The 21,017-nt window shown below is 49.4% G+C and overlaps 1 protein-coding gene across 2 annotated transcripts in view; it reads right to left on the bottom strand.

Annotated features, from left to right (window-relative positions):
* NSF (N-ethylmaleimide sensitive factor, vesicle fusing ATPase) overlaps nt 1-21,017 on the bottom strand; it is a 73,278-nt gene that overhangs the window by 37,848 nt on the left and 14,413 nt on the right. For both annotated transcript variants that reach the window (XM_056512338.1, XM_056512337.1), the window contains exons 3-8: nt 15,969-16,068; nt 13,479-13,518; nt 9,700-9,866; nt 7,711-7,818; nt 7,036-7,111; nt 2,593-2,748 (exon numbers count right to left, since the gene is read on the bottom strand). In XM_056512338.1, the coding sequence (XP_056368313.1) occupies nt 2,593-2,748; nt 7,036-7,111; nt 7,711-7,818; nt 9,700-9,866; nt 13,479-13,518; nt 15,969-16,068 (647 nt within the window). The remainder of the gene's footprint in view (nt 1-2,592; nt 2,749-7,035; nt 7,112-7,710; nt 7,819-9,699; nt 9,867-13,478; nt 13,519-15,968; nt 16,069-21,017) is intronic.

The following is a 21,017-nucleotide window of genomic DNA, read 5'->3' as shown; positions in this document are numbered from 1 at the left end:
TTTAGCTCAATACTGACCCTATAAACTGTCTTTATTAATAGTATTTTTTGCTCCCTACAGTCATGCAAGCCCAAAGCCACCAGAGCAGGGCTGGGACATCCACAGATGGGAAAAGCAAACTGATCCTTCCAGGCCAGGAGGGAGCTCAGGCAGGGTGAGTGCCCAGCTGGGGCTGATCTAACATTTCTGCTCTTGGATAAACCAAGGCTTGTACCACCAGAGCAGTATTTCCCCCTTGGATGATATGGGTAACTAACATTGATTTATGTGCTCCAAACCCAGAACATTCCTTGGAAGTTAGATAAACCACACACAAATTGCAAGTAATGCTGGAAGGGTCTATAGAGCCTCTCTGTAGTTATGAACAGAAATATTTATTGCATTTGGCATGGAAGCTGCAGTCTGGGAGCACTGGGCAAAGAACACAACTGGGTGAGAACTGCAGCACCAGGGAGCAGGCAAATTCCTTCTTTTCCTTTCCCAATAAATTATTCACAAAGGTGAACAGCTGTCACACTGACATTTCAGATCTGAAATATAGTTAAGAGCAAGTTATAACTAAGGCAAAGAAAATGAATGTCAGAAAGTTTTTGTTTTTTCAAATTTCAGATAAGCTCTTTAGCCCTGGGGTTAATCAAAGCTCAGGAGCTCTGCTCCCAGCCCAACTTCTTCCCTGAAAAATGTCTCTTTGTGCAGCTTGGGTGTAAACATGCACAGTAAGGGAATTTGTATTTCATGTAATTTAATGGGGCACACCTTTAATTCATTGCCCAGGGTAATCCAAATACCAATGGTCCTTTACAGAACCTTTGTCTTCTTTTATTAAACAACACCAATTATCTTCTACCTTTACATGTGGTCCCACCAAGGACTCTGTACTGCAGCCACAGAATCAGAGAATCAGAATGGTTTGGGTTGGAAGGAATCTCAAAGCCCCTCAGTGCCACCCCTGCCATGGCAGGGACACCTCCCAGGCTGCTCCAAGCCCTGTCCAGCCTGGCCTGGGACACTGCCAGGGATTCTGTCCATGTAAAAAATCACTCTCCTGCTTTATAAGCCTCCTTTAGGCACTGGAAGGGGCTCTAGGATCTTCCCAGAGCCTTCTCTTCTCCAGGCTGAACAGTCCCAGCCTCCCAGCCTGGCTCCATGGGAAGACCTTCACAAATGCACACAATAATTGCTTCAAAAGGTAAAAATATTTCAAGTACAGGAGGCTGAGTGCCAGCTCAGTGCTGAGCTGGACACCAGTGCCTCTGGGTAAAAGCTGTTCTCCCACAGCCAGCACCATCTCTGCAGAGCAGTTAAATATCTAACAAATGTAAGCATGTTATGTTCTCAAGCAGAAGCAGAGAAGTTGTATCTTGCTCACAGCCACAAGACCCATGAGACCCAAGAGCATCCCCCAAAGGCCTGAGCTCTCAGACTGACAGGAGTTAAAAGGCAGGAGAGAGAGAGAGAACTGGAGCCAGCCCTGGGGTTTCTGCACAGCTCCTCCAAACGTGCCCAAATCCCCAGGAAGAGGCTGAAGGCACATCCCAGGGAAGTTTACTTTGCATCAATTCCACAGGCACTGGAAGCTCCACACACCCCCACACAAACAGGATGTATCTCCTGATGGAAATCTGTTTTGTAATCAAAATCTTGATTGCTTCATTTGTGGGGAGAGGGAAGGTGGATCAGAAACATAAACATACACAGAAATATACAGCTATGGATTGCAAGATCAAATATGAACCCACAGAGATTATATTCCAAGAACAAGGAGCAGCCAGAACATCCCCAGCCACGTTCTGTGACAGAACCAGACACCTGCAGCTGCACACTGCTTACTAAAAACTAAACCTTGCACCATTTATCTGCCTGCCAGCACATGTTTACCAAGTACTGGGACTGCCTTTCCTTCCCTTGACCCAAAAAGAGAAGTTATATTTAGAATTTGTGCTTTTATTTCAGACTCCAGGACGTGCCATGGTCTGTGCATCCTCCCCAGCATTTCAAACCTGACCAGCAGAACTCACAGCCCATGCTGGGTTTACTGGGCTCAGGCTGGGGGAGGACAGGCTCATGGTGCAGCTGCCAGGAGAACTGGGATGTAAAAGAGATTATGGCAGGAGCATTAAGACAGAATTTCCTCTGAGCTGTATGGACAGATCATGGCCAGGCAGTCAGGAGCAGGAGCAGTGTCACTTGCCACGGATAAATGAAGCATTGAAGGAGAGAGGGTTTCACAGAACCATGGAATGGTTTGGCTTGGAGGAGACCTCAAAGCCCATCTCATTCCAAGCCCTGCCATGGGCAGGGACACCTGCCACCAGAGCAGGCTGCTCAGAGCCCCAGTTTCAAGCTCCACCAGAACAGTATCCAGCTAAACCACGTGTGTCATCCCTTCAGACATTCCATATGCAGGGCTGAGTGTTTGTGTTGGGTTTGTCTCCCTTCCCCAGCCACACAACAAGAGTCCAAAGTACATTTGGGATGCCCAGGGGAAGAAGAGGCTCTGTTGGATCCCCCAGAAACTGCTGTGTGCAGCCCTCACACCAGGGACAGCCCTGCACCCTGTGCCCCAGCCACTCTTCTCCAGGCTATACTCACCCATCTGCTCCACAATTTCAGGTGGGAAAACTCGGGAGGCAAAAGCTCTTCTGAAAATATCTGAGAATTCTTTATCCAGGCCTCCAATGCCCATTTTCTCAAAATTCCAGTCGGGGTTGATGATTGACTGCCGGTTCTCCTTGGTCTTTGATTTACCTGCAAAACCAAGCAATGGGTTCAGACCCAGCCCAGCAAGCTGAGCACACACAGGCACAGACCCCAGAACAGCTCTGCAGGCCAGACCCACCCCATGCACTCTGTGCTCAATTCCAAACGCTGGCCAGGAAGGACACACTGTGACAAGGACACAAGGACAGGCCACCAGAGAGCCAGCTTGGAGAATGATTCCCAGCCTTCCACCTGCCCAGGTGTTGTTCTATGTGCTGAAGAATCCACAGGAGATTTCTCTGCCACAAATTCACCCAGCTGCCCCTGGACCCACCTAACCCCAGCACCCAGCTCACATGGCTGCTGCCAGGACCAGTATCCACCCTTTCCAGGCCACCTGGGGAGACAAAAGGTTTGTCCTGCATCCTCCTCAATCCTGCCTTTCCCAGTCCCCAGCTGCTCCTCCTTGTGCAGCAGCAGCTCCACATTGAACCCCTGCTCCTCTCTGTCCTCCCCCTTCCCCCCACAGCCCCTGATGGGAAATGGGGCTGCAGGTGCTGCAGCTGGGCTGTACCTTCAACACAGGCACAGAATGATGGACACTCTGCTTTGCTCACACCCCTCTGTGGTTATAGATGTGATCTCTGGTAGCAGCCACGTTTAACAGCTCCTGACAACAGGCCCACACTGCAAGGGATGGGTGCAGCACTGCCCTGCTCCTGCCCAGGATCTGGGCCCACCACAGCCAGCAGAGCTCAGGGGAGCTCTTCCTCCCCCCACACATCATTTACAGCTCTTTGGACTCAATCCCTCTGCCACCTCCTGCCTCAGTCACTGAGCTCATCAGAGCCAGCCTGGGCACCTCCTTGCTCCAGCTTTTTCCAGCTTATTCAGTAATTACAATGATTAGCAAAGGCCCAGCAGAGATTCCCACTGAACTCCACTGACAGCAGCTATTTCCTCCTTCCCCTTCATCCCTCACTGACTCATGCAAGGACCTTTTCTCCCACAAATCTCTGTTTTGATTCCTTCTTAAGAAACTTTGACAAAGAACTTTGTCAAAGCCCATGTTAGCCCTGCTGCCAGTGCTTTCTGATTCCTGTGCTGAGCTCCAGTAGGATGAGGCAGGACTGCCTTAGACAAGACAGGCTGGCCCTTCCCACTGGATCACCCTCATAGAGGTATCCTTAATTTAATGCTTTATCACCGTTTCTGTTGAATGTTTCTGTACAGACCTCAGGTTCAAAGATGGCACCTCACTTTATCCAGAGTGCCCTTGGAAAGGAACAGCACACTCACCACTCTTAGTACCCTGATACTGGAGCAATTTGCAGCAAAGTTACACAAAACAATTCCTTTACAAGTCAGAAGAACAAAGGCCAGCCCTAAGCCACCATGGTTCACTGTCTGTCTACAACCTCCTCCAGAGGCACTGCAGGTGCAGCCAGAGCCCTGAGCACAGGTCTGCAGCCCTTTAAGCACCTCCTCTCCCTGCTGCTGAGGAGCCACTGGCATCACAGCCCCACAGAGCTCCTCACTCCCTCTGCAGAGGAGCTTGGGGGTCCTCAGAGTGTCAGGAAGCAGAAAACAAGCACAAATGCTCCTGGAAGGATGCTGGCAAAGCCATGTAGTCCTCAGCCTAGGTGTGTTCAAGGGAGCCAATAAACAAGCTCTGACACTTGGATCAGTCAGACCAACCTTCCACAGGCTTTCAGCATCCTCAGCTACCAGGGGAACAGAGATCTGGCAACCCAGAGAAAAAGCAAAGACACTGCCAATTATCCTTAACCACTGCAGAAATGGGATGTTTCCTTAGACTTCCACTTACTGCTTCAAGGGTTGGCCCTTAATGATTTTCCCAGTGGGAGCATTCCCTAGAACACCCCAGAATCACAGAGACACAGAGTCACACGTGGCTCTGGGTTGGAAAGGACCCCAAAGCCCACCCAGTGCCACCCCTGCCATGGCAGGGACACCTCCCACTGTCCCAGCTGCTCCCAGCCCTGTCCAGCCTGGCCTGGGACACTGCCAGGGATCCAGGGGCAGGAGCTGCTCTGGGCACCCTGTGCCAGCCCTGCCCACCCTCCAGGGAACAATTCCTGCCCAATACCCAATCCTAGCAAACAACAAGTGTGCATTTTGCTGCTCTGTTCCACAAGCTCCTCTAAGAGGTACTTCAAGCTCAGCCAGATAATGAATGAGCACCAAGAGTCCAGGCAGTACAGCAAACAGCAGCTCTGTGTGAGCTCAAGCAGGCTCTTTAATCCTGGTCTAAACACATCTGGAATCAATATTTCAATTCCAAGGGCAGCAAAACAAACAAACAGGAGCATGCCTCTGGGTCAGCTGCCAGGGACAGCCCAGCAGCAGCTGGGACACAGAGCAGCTACAGCCCTGCAGGGAGCACCAACCCACAGTTCCCTGTGTTTATCATCCCAGTGCTGCACTCCAGCTTCCAGGTCAGACCCCTCAGCCAGGCTGCTCCTGCTCCCACAGAGCTTGGCCTACACTCCCCCCTTCTGGCTGCACCTCAGCACAGTAAAATTCTTGCAGATTGGATTAAAACCTTTTCCACTGGTTTCATAACACAATTTTATGCTAAACAGAGCAAACAGAATTGGCTTTTAAAAAAATTATTACAATTCTTCTCTATTGAAATAATGCAGGCCCTTTACTGAAGGCAGAGCTCAGTGACACTCATTTCACTTTCATCTCCTCTCTCACAATTTAATTATTCAGAACTTTACAATTCCCCAGAGACCAACAAAGCACATTAAGCAGCTCTGCCTCAGATCAATGAGGAGATTAAATGAAGTACCAATTTGACAGAAGTAAATTGAGGCACAAGAAGCTCTTTTGTCTTGTCTGCAGACAATGAATCCTGGGGAAGGTCCCTATTCCCAAGCCAGCAGCCCTCCCACAGGACCACTGCTCACAGCCCCTGTGCCAGGAGGGAGATCCCAGGTCATTCTATGGCTCTGAAGTTCCCCAGGTACAATCCCCTGCTGCTGTAACCCAGAGAACAGGGTTATTCACACTCCCCCAGCTGTCCTGGCAGCAGAGTGAGAACTGTATGTGTGTAATGCCACAGTCACAGGTGGAACTCACTGCCCTGCCCCTGCAGGTCTCCTCTGCTGCTATCAACAGCTGTACCCTCCTCAGGATGCTTAATTACAGCCAAGTACAACCCAGGCTCCAGAGCTGTGCTAGGGATTCAGCACAGGCTGAGTGCTCAGGTCAAAATCTGCTGAGGTGCAAGGTGTGGGTACACAGGAGCCTCACACCTTCCCACTGTCTGAGCCCCAATGGGGGCAGCATCAGACCTCAGCCCCTGCCACAACCTCCTGCAGTGCTGGATGAGCTGAATTCTCCTTTCCTAAGTGGCTGCTACCCTCAGGTGGTTTATTCCTGTAGCAAGTACTCACAGCACTGAGCACTTCCAGCCAAGCAGAGCTGTGAAGCCTGCTGCAGAAACAAACCTCACTGCTTCCTGAGCCCCCTTCAGCAGCTGCCCCTGCCACTCCTGAGCTGGGCAACAGCAGCAGCAAAAGGAGGAGTGTCCTTAGCTCACAGACTGGGAGGAAGGAACAAAGCAGGCAAGAAAAACAAGAAAAATTTAAAATAAAAGTGTCTGGCCTTGACCACAGCCAGAACCACACCACCAGCAAGGCAGGGATCTGCAGCTGGAGCTTGGAAAGAGTCACCCACCTCATACCACTGGCAAGCAAAGGAAGAGCCAGAGGAACAGCAGGTGTCCCCAGAATTCCCAGAGTGCCAGGCACACAGAGCACTGCAGGGCCAGGTCCCCCCACCCAAACTGGGGACTCCAGGGGAGCACACCAGATCCAGCCCAACCCCCACACCAGGCTCTGCCCAAAGGAATGGGTGGAAGACACACCAGTTATCCCCCAATTTCTTTGATGGCCAAGTGTGATATTGTGCACAGAGATTTGTTTTGTTGAGGTTTTAGAAATGTCTCTTTAAATCACAGTTCCCAGGGGTGTGAATAAACTCATGGAAGCAGTTACACACACAGGCAGGACTTGAACATTTTGACTACACATTTAAAAAAGCTCTCAATTTCCTAACCCCTTCTCTTTCAATTAAATGTAATGGAAGAGCTCTTGACTTGTTACTGTCCCTGCAAACATTACTCTCTGACGTTTGAAGAGTTAAAATATTTCAAAGAGCAGCTGTCTGCTGGATCTACTGGTCCATTTGGCCTTGCTAAACTAAGCCCAGGAGTGAAGACAAAAAACATCCTTGAGACAATGAAAAGGCCTGAAAAGCAGCAGATCTCAAGTATTAATTCTCTGTTTGGGTGCAGGAACTCACCAATGAGATTGAGAGAGGAGTTCTCAGCTTTCTCAAAGGCAACTTGACTGTTTCCAAGAACCAAACCAACCTCGATCTGCAAAGGGAAGGGAAGATATAATTACATTAATTACCACTACATTCAGCTTCAGATTGCTCCTTTGGTAGCTCCAAGCACATCTCAGAAGGCAGGAAAAAGCAGCAAGAGCTCCACTTCAAAAGTCACTGGGAAGGATGAAAAATATCAACCCCTCCTCTAAAACACGCACCACTGAAAGGAGAAGCTCACCAGCTACAACAACCTGGCTTTTAAAAGTTACTGGTTTAGTTCAAACCCAACTATTTCATTTCAGCAAGATCTAGTAAGTAAAGGATAAAATAAAATCATGTCCTTTCTACAGAAGGAAAATCAAAACCGGACATATCTGGAAGACAAAAAAAAACTCAAGAGAGGCTGTTTCCATGAATTAGTATTTAAAGATCAAAAGGCTATTCCTTTATCCTCCCCAGCCCTGCAGTTTAGTGGAGACTGCACTGAACTGTAAATACTCTTTGTCTCCTCTGACACAGCCAGATGAGGCAGATGTGTGACTTCTCCAAAGGCAGCTCACCTGAGCTGCTCCTGGTGGCAGGACCTGCTCAGGACCTGCAGCTCTGCAGAGCCCAAGGAATGGACAGCAGTTCTGGGGAGCTCACCTTCTGCTTTTTGCTTGTTCCAGACTCCCCCTTGAGAATACTGGGATCCATGGCTTCCATGTCCTTCACCAACAGCCCAAACAGCTTGTCATTAAAGCTGAATACCAGCTGTGGAAAGGCAAAACAACTCTCATTAAAAAAAGCTAAAAAGGATTCTGACAAGACTGTAAGATTTGAAGGAAAGAGGCCTGAAGACAGTTAAGCACCCAGCAACTCCCCTGGAGATTTTTCCCTGCAAAGCTCTGTGCTGACCATGTGCTTTCCCTGCCCCAGTGTGAGAGCAACAGACCCAAAGTTGCAGAACATGAAGTCAGCTGGAGAAACTCAAAGAAAAATTCTCCTTCCAAGAAAATCCTCTATTTCCCCCCCTTCTCCCCAGCTCAATGCTCTCTATCATCTGATGACATCTTCCTCTCACTTCAGTAATTGCTGCTACTCATGGAGAACAATTTAGCTCAAAACTTTCAGATCTTTTGTGTTTCAGCTTGACAAGGACATTTCAGGAATAGTGCTAATGAGAGACAGAATGAATGTAACAAGAAGTAGGGTCCATCCCACAGAAAACCAGGCTGGCTCTGCACAGTTCCTTTCCTTGAGTCTGTATTTCCAACTGGCTTAAGAGTCACACCCTGCAAGGTGTAAATACTATGAGAGACCAAGCTTGAGCTGTTTTAAGGAGGCAAAGCAGAGGCTATCACAGAGCTTTGCAGGGGCTGAAGCCCATCTGCTGCAGAGCTCTGCAGGCTCAGTTACAGGGACATCAGCTTTCCAAGGTCCCCAAGGAAAACACTTCATCCCTGTTTCACTGCTTAGGTCCACAGAGCAGCAATAAATCATGGAATCCCAGAATAGTTCAGGCTGGAAAGGACCCTAAAGCTCATCCAGTTCCACCCCTGCCACGGCAGGGACACCTTCCACACCACCACAACAGGCTGCTCCAAGCCTGTCCAACCTGGCCTTGGACACTTCCAGAACAATAAAATACACTGCACTTGGGAGGGGCCACTGAGAATGAATTAAACCTCATGTTTGTCTTGGTCTTACAGAGATGGAGGCAAATGTGACTTCCCAAAAGATTCCAGGAGTTGAGGATTCCATGCTCACATTAACCAGGCCACAACACAGAGAGACCCAAGCTCTCCCAAGCCCAAGCCCTGGGATTTTCCTCACAGATTTAGGATGGGGCAGATTCTAAACCCCTCTGCCCATGCTCTCAGTGGGAGTCACAATGGTGTTACTTTTCATAAAGACATCCTTTGTTGGATCCCAGAAACCTGGGATTTTGACCTTTCTGTCCTTTCTGGCACTGACCCCCAGGAGAACACTGCTTTTGATGTGAGGCCTTGGAGAGGGCTTCTAAATTTGAGTGATGGAGTTAAAGTCACAGGTCAGTAGTTAGAGGTGTGTGATTTCACATGGTGAAGGGTTTTAAATTTGAGGGTTTTATAATATAGTAATAAGTCTGGGACAAGATGGGAAGATTTTGGGTGCTGTCTCTTTCTGTCTTCTTCTTCCTTCTTCTTCATGGTTTCAGGTAGTAGTTTCTGGTTGGACAGTTAGTGCTGCACTGTGGGTCACAGAAGTTTGGTTATTGGGTCAAAAGTATCAATAATATAGGTGTTATTTCTCTATTGGACTGCTTAGCTTTAAAAGACCTTGTAACTAGCTAAATTCACTTCCATTTTGCTTGCTTTTAGCTGGTAGCTGGAAGTGTTGAAAAACTCTCTGTACTTTAGATAAGATTTAATAAACAACCAAGCCCAAACACGAGAAATTAATCTCCTTTGTGTTTTTAATCCTGGCTCTGAGTGAAGACAGAAGAAAATGCAGACAAGTCACTAATTAAGTGGTGCAGGTACCACCTTTACAACCCTGCACACAAGGAACAATTCCTGCCCCCCAGTCAGCCTTGGCAGAGCTCTGGGCACCCTCAGAAGGCTGCAGGGGTGTTTCAGCCAGGGCAGCCCCAGGGCCCAGAGCCCAGCCCACCTGCTGGCCCACGGAGAAGGCCTGGCTGTTGAAGTGCTGGATGAACTCTGCAGCCATCTTGTCTGTGTCATAGGGGTTGGAGTCAATGTTCTTCTTCTGCAGGAAGTCGATCTCGATGGTCATGGTGCCAATGCACTGCTTGGTCTTGTCAAAAGTGTACAAGGAAACTGTGAGAAAAGCCAAGAAACAGCACATTAAAAGACAGCAAGGTCCTGCCAGTGTATTAAACACATTTGGCAATACACATCCCTCCCTTGAGAGTTTCACTTGGTAAAACTGAATCTGTTATTTCTGATAGAGATCCTTATTTCTCTTAACCCATGTTCAACTACAAGGTCAAAAATGCAGTAAAGTTTCACTGAAAATCCTGCATTGCTCTAAAATCCCTTAATAAACCTTTAAAACAGCTCAAACAGCACAGAGACTTTGGGGGATGAGGACAATGAAAGCAAATCCAGACATGCTGTGGTCCTACATGGCTGTATCTCCACCCAAGGGTTTGGACACTTCTCTAGGAAGCCCAAAAGCAGCTTTAAGGGCAGTCTTGCCCAAAGGCAGTGACAAGAGGCCATCACTGGTTTTTTGTGGCAACAGGTTGCCCAGCTTTTCTCCAGATGAGGCAGAAAGTGAATTACTGCAGGTTCAAATGCAGCAATGCAATCTGTCAGCCCAAAACAGAGCTGTCCTTCATCCCTGACTCTGAGCAAACAGCCCCTACCCCAGAGGTGCCCTTGGGCATTGACATTTCCAGGTTTCCTTCAGTGATGCAGAATCACCTGAGCAGAAAGCCAAGGGGCAGGGGAGGCACAGTCACTGCCAGCCTGATCCCACAGGTACAACACGTGGGAAACAAGAGGCCACTCAGGGTGGAAAAAGGATGGAAAGAGGATGGAAAGGAAAGAGCAGCACCATCCACAACTCCAGGGACTCTGCTCAGCATGGGGGATCCTTGGGCAGGACCAGCAGCCCAGAAACCAGGCTGCAGCAGGAGCCAGTGACTCTCCAGAAGACTGAGGAACATTAAAGGTTTGCTCTGAATCTGGAGAACAAAGTCTCCTGCTAGAGCAGTCACGGCTCAGGATGAAGCAGGAGAAGGGGAATGTGGGAAAGGTGCTTCATCCCAGCTGTGATTTCCTGTCCTTGGCAGCAGAATGGTTCCAGAACAAACCTGCAGATGCTGAGGTGTGATGGCAAATCAAGCCCAGCATGGGCTGCTCCAGGATTTGCTCATATGAAGTGAACAAGGAGAGCCTGTCTGTTGCTGAAGGTGTTAGCAGAAGCCACAGCACACACACCAAACATCCCTCCTGGGATGGGCCACCTTGGGAGGGGCTGCCAAAGACACATCTTCCAGGAAATAGGGATACAGATGAAAACACTAGACTGCTCTGTGCTCTACTGCATTGAGCTTTTCCAAAGGGATATGGCAGCAGGGTTACCCCTTTAGTTCTGCAAGCAAACACCAGGAGCTCCTCTCACCTCACAGTCACCTCTGAGCAGTTTCCTTTTCCTTGCTGAACCTCTTGGCTTTGTCAATAACGGCTTCTGGAATATCAGTCCCTGCATTTGGTCACAATGTGGGCCTGAGGTGTCAGCTGCACACGAGCAGCTCTTCCACCCAGCATTGAGGGAACCCCCACTCAGCAGAAGCCAGCAGCAGCTCCAAGAGCCTGGAATGCCCCAGAGAGGCTGGAATGCAGCAGGGAGCTCCTGGCTGTGGGAAGGCCCTGGCTCCAGCTGGGATCTCTGCTGGGAACACAGAGCTGGAGTGCAAGGAAGGCAGGACAGACACATCCACTCAGGGACCCCTGCCTTCCCCCAGCAAAACCACTCACCTGGAAAACCTCTCCTGTGTCATCACTGCATTTACACTGACATGTAGAACACAGCTTCCACATGATCAGGAGACAGGACAAAGCACCCGCCCTGGGAAATCACTGCTTTGTGAACTTCTCCCTACCTGCAAAATGCCTTCACAAATCCCTTCCACCCAGCACAGAGTCAGGTGACATTTAGTCACTCTGCACAGAATCAGTGCATTATTTTTGTTAACACAGACTCCCACATAGCTGGCAGGTTTACAGCAAGGCCCAGGACAGTCACAAACTGCTCTAAGAGCTGATCACACAGAACAGCAGTGCATCTTTCCCCAAAAGACCTGAGTACTGGAAAGCACTGATCTGTGAGCTGGCACATGATCAGCAGCCAAACAAGGGTGAGAAACAAATTAATTTATGAGTCTTCCCCTGTTTTAGGTCCTTCTTCAGTTAAAACAAGAGCAGCTAGCAAAAAAATAACAGATGAACAGAATCAACAGGGTTGGAAAAGGCCTCACCAAGTCCAACCATCAGCCCAGCACCAGCAGCATGGTCACCACTAAATCATGTCCTCAAGTGCCACATCCACCAGCTCTTCAAACATTTCCAGGGATGGTGACTCCACCACTGTCCTGGGCAACCTGTTCCAAGCCTTTACAGCCCATTCTGTGAAGAAATTTTCCCTAATATCCAACCCACACCTCCTCTGGCACAACTTGAGGCTGTTTCCTTTCATCCTGTTCCTTTTTCCCTGGGAGAAGAGACCAAACTCCTCCCAGGTCACTGGATGGAGCAGGAAGGTGTCCCCCAGCCTCCTTTTCCAGGTTAAAATCCTGGCTTTGAAGCAAAGTCTGTGAGACATCCAGAGAGGCAGAGAACCCACTCCAGCCTGTCCCTACACACACATCTGGGACTTCACATCCTTCACATCCAAGGACTGATTTGTGCTCATGGACCTGCTGAGACCCCAGGAGCTGAGAAAACAAAGAGCCAGGAGGGATCTTCCCCAGGAGCACCTCACACCCACAGCCACAGCACTCCTGAGGCTCAGCCCTCCTCATCCTGAGCCAGGATGCAGCCATCAGCTCTGCCCACAGCCCCAAAGGAGGCAATTCCTGGAACCACTGTGAGCTCCTCCAGAGGCAGAGCTGTGAACAGGTTTTGATCCCAGCAAGGGAGACACGAGCTGCCCTCTGCAGGAGCACACAGCTGACTCCTGATGGCCCAAAGAACAAATGTGATCCATCACCTGGACCTGCTGCAGCAAAGGACATGGAGACTGTAACAGGCTGCTGCCAGGAGTCAGGTCAGCATTCCAGCAGCTACAGACAGCTCCAACAGCTGCACCTGTACCTGACAGTGATCCAAAGCAGAGGGAATAGTGACACACAGCACAAAGTGACAAAAGAGCTAACTGGTCTCCTCCAAACATTCACCAAGGCTTGGAAGGCTCCAGGAAGACTTGAAAGAGGAACTGGAATTCAACTTGGCCCTTCACCTTGCTGCAGAATGTTCCTGGTGCTGCTCCCAAAGCTCAGCACTGCAGGGCACACTGCTGTGCTCCTGGCACTACAACATCCCCAGACATTCCAATGCTGGTGCCAGGAAATCCCCCAAGGAGAAAAGCTGTCCTCTGTTAGTGGGAGTGCTCTCCAGAGACCCAGAACAGGCTATCCAGGACATGTTCAATGCTCACATCTGCATGTGGGCACTGATGTCTCACAGAGCCAGGCTGAGACACCAGTAGGTGTCTGGAGAATGTGCCAAAACTGTCCCCCAGGTCTGGAAAACATTAATTGCACAAAAGCTGCAGAGAAGAGAGCAGCTCCTTCACTATTGAGGGCCTCACATCACCTGGAGAAGGACTGGAGCTCTGAGAGTTGCCAATTCAGTTTCCCTTCAGGATGGAAACATGAATTCAGCTTTACAAACACGTCCCAATTGCTCTGCTGACTGACTCACCATCAATCTCCTGCCCAATGGAAAGGCCAGCCCATTTTCTCTGCAAAACAAGAGAAAAACATCAGAACACCCACCCTGCAGAACAAACCCCTGTCCCTCAGCCCAAAATATGCATCAATGCTGTGAAAATTATATACAGGACAATAAAACAGACTGGGGCTTCCCAAGGAGCAGCACCAGCACCTCTCCCAGTGGAATACAAATGTTCAGCACAGCAGTTACAGCAGGACATCTCTACCTTCCTCCAGCCACACTGGTCTTAGCTTTGAGCCCTGTGCAGAGGCTCCTTCTCCAGCCCCAGCTTAATAATCTCAGCAGTGAGAGGGTTGCAGAAGGTGGAATTGCAGAACAAACACAAACCCCTGTCCTGCAGAACACCTCCCCTCTCAAAGGCAGCCTCCTCACCCAGAGGAGCAGGATCCCCAGGAGAATTTTCAGCAGCAGAAAAAAGGAGCAGAATGGAATATCCAAAGACCCCCAAATTAACAGGAAACAAGTCAAAAGCATTGAATAATCTCTCCAAATAATTCTATCTTGTGACCTCAGAAGGCTGTTCTGTCCAACCTCCTTCATGTCACTGGTCTCCCCACCATCCTGGAGGCAGAAGTTGTGGTGCTGGACAGGGCTTTTTGTCCTTCTGCTCATTTCCTACCAAAGCCCAGGTTCTGAGTACTCCACAGGTGCCAGAATGGCTGTCACACACCCCATGAGCATTTTAAAAGCTTGTTCTAATGTGCTCCAGGGTACAATATTACCTGAAGCAAGAGAACCAGTAAGAATGAAACTGCTCCAATCCTTTAGGTCCCTTGGAAATTCCTTTAGAAAGATCTGTGCTGCAGGGAACTGCAGAAGTGGGAAATGGTTCATGAATTATGTGACACAAAAATCTATAACCTTTACAGTTCCAACAGTTGTGGCTTGAAGATTGCAAAAATGGGGTTTTCCCAGTGGCTGCTGCTGTGTTACAGACTGCTGCAGTGTGTTCACAGATATCAAACAGAGGCACCAGTCACAGACACATGTAGGTGTCATTACAGACAGCTCTGGGGAGATCACATTTGAAAAGCTGTGGTTTATGGTCATTTGTATTTGTCTTTTTGTCTGGGAGAAGGAACACAATGACTTTGCTTAGAAAGTGAATATTTCCCCCTTTTACAGCCTCTACAATAAGCACAGAATATCCTGAGCTGGAAGGGACCACAAAGGAACATCCAGCCCAGCTCCTGGCCCTGCCTGGACATCCCAACAATCCCACCCTGTGCATCCCTGGCAGTGCTGTCCAAACTCCCCTGGAGCTCTGGCAGCCTCAGGGCCAGGTCCATCCCCTGGGAGCCTGGGCAGTGGCCAAACCCTCTGGGGGAAGCTTTGCCAGGATCTCCTCTGTGGTAACAGATACAGCTCAACCCCCATGCTCACTTGGCTGCTTTCTGCTAAAGGTTTGTCCTTGCTGGGCAGCAATTCATGTCTTAGGCTCTCAGGACACAAAATTTTTCACAGCTTTCAGTGTTAAGAGTTAAGAGTCAAGATTAGCACAGAATAAAGGTGATCAAGAACTCCATGTGAATGTACAACAAACATGTCCTGGATGAGGACACCAGAGCACAGACAGCCCTGAACAGTAAACACACAGCTGGTGTGACTCTGACTGCAACTATCCAAGGCTCTGGGAAATAATGGGAATTAAAACCCAGTATCAGTAACTACCCAATGCTTAGAGGGCTGAAACAGCTCTGCTGTGGAGACAGGCTGAGGGAATGGGGGTTGTTCAGCCTGGAGGAGGCTCTGGGGGTCTCACTGTGGCCTTTTGATACTTAAAGTGAGCTTAAATCTGTGAGACTGGGCTTTGGAGCAGTCAGTGGCAGGGAGACAGGAAAGCACAGAGACAATGATTGCTGCAGGTTCATGGATGAGACTCAGGGTGAGCAGCAAAAAGCTACAAGGTTCATTTTTCGATTAGAAGTTAATTATACTCATTATTTATTCTAACCATCATTTAACATCTGATGATGACTTAATTAAGAAAGAGGAGACAAAGGGGTTTGGGGTTTTTTTATGCATTTCATTGCACTTTTCATCTAAAAATACTAGCAATGACTGAATGTAGTCAATAAAACTTCCAGCAGGTCTTAAAAATGAAAAACACACCAAAGAAACCCTTTAAAGTCAAGGGAAAACAGGGAAAAATAAAGATTCAATAGGAAGGGCAAATATTGCTTGGGCTTTTCTTTTTCAAATAGCTTATTTCTAGTGGATTTTTAAAAGGTTAAATGACACCTTTTCCAGTATCTTTATCCCACCATGCACTAAAAATATATCAAAGCAATATAAGCACAGACATTTCACTTGCAGTAAAAGTCTTCTTGAACTTTTGCTGGCAGAAACCAAATTTGCAGCATGCATTTATTCCAATTAGAGAACTTATCTTCAATCCTGATCCCAAAAGAGATTTTGCTTATTCTGTAGAGAGCAGAAAGTCCAAGCATCCCATACCTGGGGCAAGCTGAAGGCAATGCTGCCAGGGACAACTGAGGGGTGGGTTCTCAGTGTGAAGATGTATTTGTGGTTGGGAGAGGTCTTCACCACAACATGCCTGCAAAAGAGATCAGAATTTTACTTTGATGTGTACCAGGAGGGCTTTGCATTGCTCAGTGCTGTGAGAGCTCAAAAGAAACTCCAGCTTATCTCTGGGTGACAGAGCCCACCACCCTCACTGCTACAATGTGATCTCAAAGCCACCTGCAAGACTTTGCACCAAAAATTAATATTTCTATCCCCCCAGTAGCTCTTTACTTCAGGATTGCACTGTACAAATGAAAGAGAATCAAACCACAACCACAAACACTGTGGCTGCCACAGCTAAAAATCAACACCAGTTTCACATTACCACCAAATTAATATCAATATTTTACCCCCATCCAAACACTATCCCCAGCTGTGATGCCAACAAAAAGTAGATGCAAAGCCCAGGGATCTGAGTGGATTGTTTAGAAGTTTGATAGTAGAAAAAAGTGGGAGACATTTCTGTACAAAAAGTAAAATCACACAGGCCCTGGGGCTGCTCCTCCTGGCACAAGTGACAACTGATCCTGAACTCAGACAGAATCTGTGTGCCTGGAAAAACAGCATCAGTGCTGGAAAGGAGCAGAGGGTGCTGATCAGCAGCAGCTGAACAGGAGCCCAGCTGGGCACAGGGGCCAAGGGCAGCTGCCTGGATCAGGACAGGGTGGCCAGCAGGGACTGTCCCTGTGAGGCCACACTTGGAGTGTGCTCCATCAGCTCTGGCCCCTCACTGCAAGGAAGAGGGGCTGGATGTGTGCAGGGAAGGGAATGGAGATGGGGAAGGGGCTGGAGCACCAGGAGTGGCTGGGGGGGCTCAGCCTGAACCCTCTCACTCCACAGCTCCCTGACAGGAGGGGCAGCCAGGATGGGAGATCTTGGCCTCTGCTCCCAGGGAAAAGGGACAGGATGAGAGAAAACAGCCTCAGGATGAGCCAGGGGAGGTTTGGAGTGAAGATCAGGGAGAACATCATGGCAAGGGCTGCCCAGGGAGGTTTGGAGTGCCCATCCCTGGTTTGGAGGTGTCCAAGGAATGCCTGGACATGGCACTCAGTGCTCTGGGGACAAGGTGGGCATTGAGCACAGATCAGAGTCCATGTCCTGGGAGGCCTTTAGGCCTTTTTCTCAATGATTCTATGATTCCAGTTACAAAACCAGAGCCATGCAAGCAGTCAGGAGCAGACACAGCAGCAGCCATGACATGTGCCTGTCTGTCACACTCAGAACTGAAGCTGTCAGCAACAAAGATACTCAAAAGCTGCTTCTAGCTTTCCTCAGACTATGCCTGATAGCTCTTATCATGTGATAGGCAGACAGCCTGCTGGCATGAGAAAACAAAACCAAAGAGGCTGGGATTTGTGTGGTCTGATGGTGGAATCAGGGCTCCCCTCATCCTCCTCTCACAGCTGCTGGCACTGTGGGCACCCTTGGGGTACACAAGGCCCAGCTCCATGGGATTTTACCCCTCACCAAGCACCCAGTGAGGAAGGGCAGGGGGAGCTGTCCACATGCTGGCTCTCCTCCCTCCCTGCAGCCCAGTTTCCATGCACATATGCTCCCTGCACTTCCACTTGCACATGCCCAGCCAATCCAGCAGCATCCAAGTGAGGATCTGCACTGGCTCCATCCTGGGTGAGGAACAGCTCCAGGCACACGACAGGAAGGAACATATGGCCCTGAGAGACAAGAGGAACTGGAGCCCAAACTGGGAGCCATGGCAGCCCAAACCAGGAGCCACAGCCAGCTGCCACCTGCAAACCCCCCAGGCACTGTGCCACTTGCTGGCCTGGCAGGGTCAGAAGCATTCTCAACACACCCAAGTGACAACACAGCTCCCAGCTCAGGCAGACACTGATTCCTCACTGGTTCTGACCCAAAACCACCCATGAGCTGCCAGGACACCCTTCCCTTGCCCCAGGATAAATCCAGGAACCTGGTGTAGGTGGTGAAGTTCCATACAAATGTTACACAGGAGAACAAGGCATTTATTGGTGCTGCATGGCAGCCAGGGAAGATTGATGAAGACTGGGAGACAGCAGATGTCACTCCTGCCTTCAGGTAGGAGGATCCAAGGAATTACAGGCTGCTCAGCCTCACCTTACCCCCTAGGGAAGTGATGGAGCAACTAATCCAGGAAGCCAAACACATGAAAGCACAAGAAAGTGACTGGGAGCCACTCTGAGCACGGATTTAGGAGGGTCAGTATGGATTTACAAAGGAAAATCCATCCTGACCAGCACAACAGCTTCTCCAATGAAATGGTGAGCTCTGGGGCTGAAGGGAGAGCTGCATTTATCCCAACACCAGCAAACCTGGCCTGGCACAACCACCCTCAGACACTGCTGCAAGTCAGACTGGGCAGGCAGGGGCTGGAGGCTGAACTGCTGCACTTGGGGCTGCAGCCAACAGCACCAAATCCAGCTGCAGGTCACTGGGATCTGCAAATCCAGCTGTGCAGGTCACTGGGATCTGCAAATCCAGCTGCAGGTCACTGGGATCTGCAAATCCAGCTGTGCAGGTCACTGGGATGTACAAATCCAGCTGTGCAGGTCACTGGGATCTGCAAAACCAGCTGCAGGTCACTGGGATCTGCAAATCCAGCTGTGCAGGTCACTGGGATCTGCAAATCCAGCTGCAGGTCACTGGGATGTACAAATCCAGCTGTGCAGGTCACTGGGATCTGCAAATCCAGCTGTGCAGGTCACTGGGATGTACAAATCCAGCTGCAGGTCACTGGGATCTGCAAATCCAGTTGTACAGGTCACTGGGATCTGCAAATCCAGCTGCAGGTCACTGGGATCTGCAAATCCAGCTGTGCAGGTCACTGGGATCTGCAAATCCAGCTGTGCAGGTCACTGGGATGTACAAATCCAGCTGTGCAGGTCACTGGGATGTACAAATCCAGCTGTGCAGGTCACTGGGATGTTCCAGTTCCACTGCAGGAGGTCACCCCAGGAGTCCACATGGGGCCAAGACTATTTAACCCCTTCACTCCTGTGCAGCTGAAGGGACAGAGCTCCCCAGCCTGCCCACAGGGGACACACATGGCTGTGCTGCTGCTCAGAGGGAACTCCACAGATCCCAATCAAGCTCAGTAAGGGAAACTGCAGTGTTCCACCCAGAGGGAACAGCCCCATGCAGCAGTGCAGGCTGGGGGCCAAGAAGCCCTGGGCAATGAGCTCAACAGGAGCCAGCAGCACATCCCTGCAGCAAACATGGGTAAGATCCCCTCGGGGTGCATTAGCCAGGAACTGGCTGCACTGGCACAGAGTGCCCAGAGAAGCTGTGGCTGCCCTGTTCCTGGAAGTGTGCCAGGCAGCTGGACAGGCCTTGGAGCAACCTGGGACAATGAGGAGTCGTCCCTGCCTGTGGGAAGATGGTTTAGGATAGTGCAGAAGGCAGTTTTCCTCAATGAATTACAGCTGTACTGGCTGCCAGGAAGTGGAGACAGCCTTGCCTGCCCCATGAGGATGGCTGTTATAAAAGAGTGGGTCAGTAGGCAAGAGCTGGTTGCAGGTGGGGCTTAGAACTGAGAGTCTGCTGCAGTTTGGGATGGAGTGTGCTGGCTGTGCAAGGGACAGATAAGGTAAGGAGATGTTGTGTGAGGGACAGTCAGGGTAAGGTGGTCAGGAAAGGGACAGGTTGGGGTTTACAAGTCATGCAGAGAGGAGAAGGAGTCAGAGCTCTGTGGGGCTGCCTGTAAGAAAAGGAGTCAGTACTGAGTGAAGCAGCTAATAAGGAAAGGAGACAGTGCAGTGAGGAGCTGCCTATGAGGAAAGAAGGCACAAAGCACATAAAGCACTGGTGATGGTGCCAGTCCAGTCTGTCCCAACATAGTTGCAACACCTGCCCATGGCAGGGGCTGGAAGTGGATGGTCTTCAAGGTCCCCTTGCAGCCCAAACCATTGGGTTACTTCATGATTAGGGAGAGCAGCAGCAGCAGGGACAGGCAGGGATCCTCCCTGGATGGAACAGTGCCCCAAGGACAGCTCATTTCAAACTGAGCATGGGTAAAGCACAGAAGTGTCCAGGAGCCCAGGACTGAAAGTGGGAGTTTTCCAGCACAATATCACCCTGAGCAATCCAAATTAGTATTGACTCCCAGCCAAGTGGAAAGGAATCTGTGACACTGCAGAGCAGCAGAGAAACATGCCTGGAGGCCACAAACAAGTTCCAGCTACAATTCTGAAATATTTCACCACAAAATGCTCTTTATGACAACACCTGACTGGAAGCAGCTCATGGCACAGGAAAAGACCCAAAATTAAAGCTTTTTAAAGCCCCAAATGGGTCCTGAGCAGTGCACACAACAGTGACTTCAACATGTAGAGATTTGGCATCTCTGCAGGAAGAAATAAACTCCATCACTACTGGGCTTCACTTCAAAAACCCAAAATGCACAAAAATGACAATATCTGGTAAAAATATTGGGGAGGAGTATCCACAAAGATTTGATACCAATTACTTTGCTGGAGCATTTCATTCACCAAAAATATCTCCAGCAAAGCAGAAAGACAGCAGAGCTTGACAACAGACAAACAGATGCCAGGAAGAAAAAACAAAAAAAAAAAAAAAAAAGTGGGGAAAAAAATCATCTTTCTGAAAGAAAATACTAGGAAAGGTCAAATCCTAACAGGTTCTGTGAGAAAAATCTCACTAAGGCACAGGAACAACCATGTTTCTTCTTAAAGACTGCAGGAGCAGGCAGCTTCCAACAAGGTATAAGAAACCTAGGTATTACAAATGCTCAAAATAAGGCAATAGCAGAAAAACTAAATGCATTTTCCTACACTGATGTTCACCAGGAAGCAGCTCAGAGAGCTCATGGAGACACAGGGGGGAAATCTCAACCTCATTAAGAGCTTCTGCTTATACACAAACAAAAGGAACAACAAATCACCAGGGCCAGGCAGCTCCCAGAGCTGTCCCAGGTGGAATTGCTGCTCTATTCCATGTGTAAATCCTCATCTGGAACTGTCAGAT

The sequence above is a fragment of the Oenanthe melanoleuca genome, chromosome 27 (genome assembly GCF_029582105.1).
Source record: "Oenanthe melanoleuca isolate GR-GAL-2019-014 chromosome 27, OMel1.0, whole genome shotgun sequence".
Classification (NCBI taxonomy): domain Eukaryota; kingdom Metazoa; phylum Chordata; class Aves; order Passeriformes; family Muscicapidae; genus Oenanthe; species Oenanthe melanoleuca.
This window is presented reverse-complemented; position numbering and strand designations above follow the sequence as displayed.